This window comes from Polyodon spathula, chromosome 47 (genome assembly GCF_017654505.1).
Source record: "Polyodon spathula isolate WHYD16114869_AA chromosome 47, ASM1765450v1, whole genome shotgun sequence".
Lineage (NCBI taxonomy): Eukaryota > Metazoa > Chordata > Actinopteri > Acipenseriformes > Polyodontidae > Polyodon > Polyodon spathula.
In genome coordinates, this window is record NC_054580.1 from 558141 (window position 1) to 564837 (window position 6697).

General features: G+C 42.6%; 4 protein-coding genes and 1 non-coding gene across 5 annotated transcripts in view; 3 read left to right on the top strand and 2 right to left on the bottom strand.

Moving 5' to 3' along the window:
• Positions 1–235: 235 nt before the first annotated feature.
• Positions 236–317, top strand: trnas-aga. Its single transcript has one exon. It is a non-coding gene; the product is annotated as a tRNA-Ser (tRNA).
• Positions 318–980: 663 nt separating this feature from the next.
• On the top strand, positions 981–1447 carry LOC121306346 (histone H2A-like). The gene has a single exon (XM_041238104.1). It carries the CDS (start codon positions 996–998, stop codon positions 1377–1379), a length of 384 nt encoding a protein of 127 aa, XP_041094038.1. The 5' UTR covers positions 981–995; the 3' UTR covers positions 1380–1447.
• A 665-nt stretch (positions 1448–2112) lies between these two features.
• On the bottom strand, positions 2113–2622 carry LOC121306350 (histone H2B 5-like). Its single transcript, XM_041238109.1, has one exon. It carries the CDS (start codon positions 2582–2584, stop codon positions 2207–2209), a length of 378 nt encoding a protein of 125 aa, XP_041094043.1. The 5' UTR covers positions 2585–2622; the 3' UTR covers positions 2113–2206.
• Positions 2623–3432: 810 nt separating this feature from the next.
• Positions 3433–6697, bottom strand: part of LOC121306266 — a 14050-nt gene continuing 10785 nt past the window's right edge. Inside the window, exons 3-6 of the mRNA XM_041238007.1 lie at positions 6473–6648; positions 5403–5566; positions 5004–5147; positions 3433–3917 (exon numbers count right to left, since the gene is read on the bottom strand). Of these exons, the coding sequence (XP_041093941.1) occupies positions 3552–3917; positions 5004–5147; positions 5403–5566; positions 6473–6648 (850 nt within the window). The 3' untranslated portion in view covers positions 3433–3551. The remainder of the gene's footprint in view (positions 3918–5003; positions 5148–5402; positions 5567–6472; positions 6649–6697) is intronic.
• LOC121306343 (histone H1-like) lies at positions 4957–5611 on the top strand. Its single transcript, XM_041238101.1, has one exon. The coding sequence runs from the start codon at positions 4957–4959 to the stop codon at positions 5578–5580; it is 624 nt and encodes a 207-aa protein (XP_041094035.1). The 3' UTR covers positions 5581–5611.

The following is a 6697-nucleotide window of genomic DNA, read 5'->3' on the forward strand; positions in this document are numbered from 1 at the left end:
ATTCATATAAAATACACGTAAGCATTTTAAGTTATTCTGTTTACAGAAAATGCTTTAACAAGGTATTTTTAATTATTAGGGAAGAAGGTATTGTTCTAAAAACTTGTATAGGCTTAAGAAAAAACACGCCGTTGCTTCTCATCACCACCATTTGGATAACCTGCTCTGCTGCGATCACAGCAATAGCAGTGTTTTCTGGAAATGCGTTGCTTGGATGTGTGGGAATCTGCGATTGGTTGTCGTGGCCGAGTGGTTAAGGTGATGGACTAGAAATCCATCGGGATCTTCGCGCACAGGTTTGAATCCTGCCGTCAACGTGCAATTACTGTTTTGTATTAATCTGTGTCATTGCATAATCTCACTCAAACCAGAGAGAGGGATGTGTAGGAATGTTTCTCATGTGGACACATCTGAGCCTGTGTTACTGAACTGCATCCAGAGGCGATACTCGAGTTAAAACAGAGACATTTTATTATGTAAATAAGAAATTATTTTAAAATATAATGTATATATAAGTTTATATGGTATATAATTTTGCGAAATATATATATATATATATATACACACATACACAATGTAAACAAACTGGACAGTCAAAAATATCGACTTTCTAGTTAACTGAAGTTCACAGAACGCTAAACTGAACTAAAACCTAGGAAATCTAATTGAACTCGAGCATGACTGCGGGACAGTGTGTTTTTAAACACTTCCAAACGGTTACATTTTGTTACAACAGTGTTGCAATTTCAAAATGAGCGCCAAGGAAACAAAAGACAAACAGCCGCAGAACAGCGCCAAACCAGAAACAGCGGGGAGGAATACAACCAATCAGAGGCAGGCAAATAAAATGTTGCCCGCCCTCATCCAATATGACGTCTTCAACTTTCTAATAACTATAGAACATTTTTTGTCCAATCGAGAATGAGCCGGTGTGTATAAAAAAGCAGGAGAGCAGACGCGCGTTTATTGTTGTGATATTTTCAACTGCAGTGAACATGTCTGGAAGAGGAAAGACCGGCGGTAAAGCCCGTGCTAAGGCAAAGACTCGCTCCTCCAGGGCCGGGCTACAGTTCCCAGTCGGCCGTGTCCACAGGCTGCTGCGGAAGGGTAACTATGCCCAGCGTGTCGGCGCTGGAGCCCCGGTCTATCTGGCCGCTGTGCTCGAGTACCTGACTGCTGAAATCCTGGAGCTGGCCGGGAACGCCGCCCGGGACAACAAGAAAACCCGAATCATCCCGCGTCACCTGCAGCTCGCTGTGCGCAACGACGAGGAGCTCAACAAGCTGATGGGAGGCGTGACCATCGCTCAGGGAGGAGTGCTGCCCAACATCCAGGCCGTGCTGCTGCCCAAGAAAACCGAGAAGCCAGCCAAGAAGTAAATCACTCGGACGCCGCTTTTAGATCTTGTAAACCCCCAAAGCTCTTTTAAGAGCCACCCACTTTTTCTATAAAAGCGCATCAAATCTGTTTTCGTTTATTGTCTGAATAATATCAAACTGAGAATTGCAGCAATGAATAGTTTGGTGTAGCGTTACCGTGTATCTGTTTGTAGCGATATCAAACACAGGCCTTGCCACGGCGGGTGCTGCTCACATTCCCCACGTTCCTTAGAAAGAAACACTGCGACACGGTAACAATGTACTGGCTTACTTTGAAATAAACAAACATTTTGCAAGCCAAGTCCTACGCACGACCATTCGTTAGGATTGTATACCAAGCTGGGATATTTTACATTTGACTTTTGTATATCCTGAATGTGGTTTGAAATTGTTTCAGAGTAAAATTCAGTATACAACCACTAGTCTGAAGCATTGCATAAGAAACTGCCAATAGATGCAAAAAAGCCGCCAAAAATAAACAAAGCTCAATATTTAAAAGAAAAGGGCGCCAAATTTAAACTTGTTTTAGTGCTTCTGAAAGTAGTTAATATTAGGATTAGGAAAACTCAATTTAATTAAACACAAACATTATGGAATATATTAGGTTTATTTTTTATTAAATAATATAATCCTAAAATGTTTATTAAAAAGTTTTTTTTTTTAGTAAATTGCAAAAACATGATTATTTGCAGGTTAACATAAAGACCTACCTTTATAAATATTAAAACTTAAACTGCGATTGACAGAAATTAAACTCTTTGGTGTTTTGGGTGGCTCTTAGAAGAGCCTTTGTGTTGCTGGAAGGACGGAGCAGGGACGGGCTCGGTTTACTTGGAGCTGGTGTACTTGGTGACGGCCTTGGTGCCCTCAGACACGGCGTGCTTGGCCAGCTCTCCGGGCAGCAGGAGGCGCACGGCTGTCTGGATCTCCCGGGAAGTGATGGTGGAGCGCTTGTTGTAGTGAGCCAGGCGGGACGACTCGCCGGCGATGCGCTCGAAAATGTCGTTGACGAACGAGTTCATGATGCCCATCGCTTTGGAAGAGATGCCGGTGTCGGGGTGGACCTGCTTCAGCACTTTGTACACGTAGATCGCGTAGCTCTCCTTCCTGCTCTTTCTGCGCTTCTTTCCTCCCTTAGGCTGGCTCTTGGCAACAGCCTTCTTGGAGCCTTTCTTCGGCGCGGGTGCAGCTTTCGGTTCTGGCATTTTCTTTCTCTGATGCAGCTCAAAGATGAATGAGTAACCACTCCCACAGCGCCAGTATTTATACAGCCTGTATGCAAATTACTACCCAACAATCCTTTACATTGAGAATGTTCAACTACGAACCAACCAACGCTCCCGGGGGCGGAGTGCTTCGCTGTGATTGGTTGAGCTCTTAAAACGCAAAGGAAGGGGTGGCGACTTTGCCGCGGGCGGAGTGTTTTTTTTTTTTTTTTTTTTAGTTCAGATTTGAACTTGGCGCCTTTATTTACAACGGTCACTTCAGATGTTTGGTTTTTCTTTTATTAAATGCGTCAATAATTCAATGTACAGTAATACTGAACCCCACTCCGGATGCTCTTAAATATATAACAAATACAGATATATTTTCAACCCCAGGTCACTTTTTTGCGCTCATTAAACGTGTTGAAACTCAATATCAATATCGATGCTACTTGACTTTGGGCTTCTGTTTAAGATAGAGATTGTTTCACAGCAGCTTGAATGGTGATACTTCACCTCGAATTCAGAAAAGACGATGCAGTGGATTCAATAAACTTTGGTCAAGATGTACTGCTTTTATTTTACTGGTTTAGAAAACTAAATTGGGTAAGAACTAAAAATGTTACCGGGCTTTATTTCTGCACAACAGGGGAACTTGGTTTAACGGAGTTCGTATTCCATTCAATAGATTCATTTACAAGCTTAAACGTTTCATGAAAAGATCCCGATCTGTGTTTAGGGGCTACAGAAAATATACCACCTGTTAGAGTTTAAAAAAAAAAAAAAAAAAACTGAACCAAAAACCTAGTAATCAACAACGTAAAACATTCTTTATAAACATGTTGTTTTTCCATTTTAAACATTTCGCTGCTTTAAGTGCAGTTTGATTTATAATTCAAAGCTCCTTAAATGAAACGGTGGGCGGCTCTTAAAAGAGCCTTTGTGTTCGTGTTTCGCGTCCAAATCTCTAGCCCCCGAACCCGTAGAGAGTGCGCCCCTGGCGCTTCAGCGCGTACACCACATCCATAGCGGTGACGGTCTTTCTCTTGGCGTGCTCAGTGTAGGTGACGGCATCCCGGATCACATTCTCCAGGAACACCTTCAGCACCCCGCGGGTCTCTTCATAGATCAGGCCGGAGATTCGCTTCACTCCTCCGCGGCGAGCCAGGCGGCGGATGGCAGGCTTGGTGATACCCTGGATATTATCACGGAGCACTTTGCGGTGACGCTTAGCGCCTCCTTTCCCCAGTCCTTTACCACCTTTGCCTCGTCCAGACATTTCACAAATTTGTATTATATAAACAACACAATAACTGAAACGCACTCCGATGTTCTTTTATATAGACACAGATCGGACCTGATTGAAAACGAAGCCAGCAAAGAAGAGCGCGCACACACTAGTCCAGCCCACCACCGAACAGAGTCTCTGAGCGCGGGTTAACTACGAAACTGCTGACTGGCATTAACTAAATAGTGTTGCTGATTATCAACGAGAATGAGGACGTATTGATCGAATTGCTTTATGTTTTACAGTATTTGATGCATTTGTTTTAAATATCTATATTACAAGGAGTAAAGAAACAAATAGGTAGATACTTTAACCTTATTCGAAATAAGTTGTTTCATATTGTTTTCCTACATAATGGTTATGCTTTTCCCTGCGTATTACAGTTGCATTTCTGCAGAGACATTACCTATGAAATACACCACCAGTGATATATTTAAAGTACTCCGAGAATGCTGTGGTGATGCCAGGGTACTTATATTGTTGCAACAGGTGTGGGTCAGGAATAATGAGAAATAATACAATTGAACAAAGTAATTCTCACAATCGATTACAAAGGGGTGTTCCGTCAGTGTGTTAACCGCACCGCGCATAAAGGTGATTAAATGTACAGTTTTATAACTTCACGCTTCAAACTTTGTAATTTGTGTTAGGCTCGAATTCTCTTTTGTCAAACGAATCATAGAGTTACTTTAAATAATACAGTTGTCATTATATTTAAAAAAAAAATAGGGAAGTGCCGAGCGAGCAGTTTGGTTGCGCTGGAGGATAGTGCAGTTTTGGTCACCTCAATTAAAAATGCAGTAAAGTTCCTGGTTGAAGAATAAGTTATATTGTAAACACAGCCCTTCTCTTTTGATACCCTCGATTGTTTGTGTTTATTTGTTCCTATTTCACTATCGAGTTGTACATTTTGTGCAGGTAGAAAACACAAGGCAGGATGTTTTCACAACGAGTAGTATGTTGCCAGCGGGTCAGTTGAGTCTACACGGTTCTCATCATGTCCATAAGTTCCGCTCTCCGCTTTTCTGCTCACATTGTCCGACACAGAACAAGCAAGTGTCACTGATAGCTACAAAATCAAAAAATGGCAGAAACTGCTCCAGCACCAGCCGCACCTGCCCCTGCTCCTACTAAAGCGCCTAAGAAGAAGACCGCGACGAAGCCCAAGAAATCGGGACCTAGCGTGTCGGAGCTGATCGTCAAGGCTGTGTCTGCCTCCAAGGAGCGCAGCGGGCTGTCCGTGGCGGCGCTCAAGAAGATCCTGCAGGCCGGCGGCTACGATGTGGAGAAGCACAACTCCCTCGTCAATAGAGCCCTCAAGAGCCTGGTGACCAAGGAGACCCTGCTGCAGACCAAGGGCACCGGCGCCTCGGGCTCCTTCAAGCTCAACAAAAAGGCGGCTGAAGCCAAGGAGAAGGCGGCCAAGAAGAAGGCAGCTCCCAAGAAACCAGCGGCAAAGAAAGCGGTTGTCAAGAAAACAACGAAAAAGGTTTCGGCAAAGAAAGCAGCGACACCCAAGAAAACTCCTACGAAAGCGAAGAAACCGAAAGCTGTAAAGAAGGCACCCAAGAGTCCGAAGAAAGCGGTTGCCAAGCCTAAAAAGGCCGTAAAAAAGAGCCCGAAGAAAGCGAAGGCAGCGCCTAAACCTAAAAGGGTGCCCAAGGCAGCCAAACCCGCAGCGAAGAAGGCGGCTCCTAAAAAGAAGTGAGCAGTTAAAGCGACGATGTAAACAATGAACCCAAAGGCTCTTTTCAGAGCCAACACACCTTTCTAAAAAGAGCAGATTGTCATAGTGTACACAAGGCGATGTGGCGAAATTTCGTGCCGTGGAAGGTGCCCCGCTTCCTCGGCGTGCAGTTCCACACGGTGAAGCAAGGCGGCGACCCGCACTACAGCTGTGGCCAAAGGTGTTGCAATACTTAGAACAGTAGTATTGAAACATTGTTATTTAGTTATGTATAATGTATGTTCTATTATATGAATCAAACTTTATTTTAACAAAAAAAAAAAACATTCAAAAGTACATTTAGTGCAATAAAAATTCTATAAATGCAAAAACAGCAAAATAACATTTTAAAATCATAGCAAATAAAGCAAGAACAAAGACAATCAAACCAAAGATAAATAATATATATATAAATATATATATATATATATATATATATATATATATATATATATATATATATATATATATATATGATATTTAATCATACATATACACAAACACATTTATTTATATAAATTAAAGATATAAAAGCCCTATTATAAAAGTATGTTTAATTTATTTTTCAAAATTGCCACAGTAGGTGCTTCTATATAGTAAGATTATTTTTATACTGGCTTTAACTTGCTGCCTGAAAATTCACCACAAATCCGATAGCAGATTGTATTTGTCTAAATGGGGCCTCCCTCTTTCCATGTATACAAGTCATCCATTGTTTTATTAATACATTTTAAAACAATACAAGACACCTAACGTTCACCGTACATGTTTAGAGCTAATGGAATATAACACTTTCAGAGAGGTAGTGGCTCTGAAAAGAGCCTTTGGGTTTCACTGTGTTTTAAGGGTTTTGCAGTTTAAGCGCGTTCTCCACGGATGCGGCGAGCCAGCTGGATGTCTTTGGGCATGATGGTGACTCTCTTGGCGTGAATGGCACACAAGTTGGTGTCCTCAAAGAGCCCGACCAGGTAAGCCTCGCTAGCCTCTTGCAGCGCCATCACAGCGGAGCTCTGGAAGCGGAGGTCAGTCTTGAAATCCTGAGCGATTTCTCTGACCAGTCGCTGGAAGGGCAGTTTGCGGATCAGCAGCTCGGTGGATT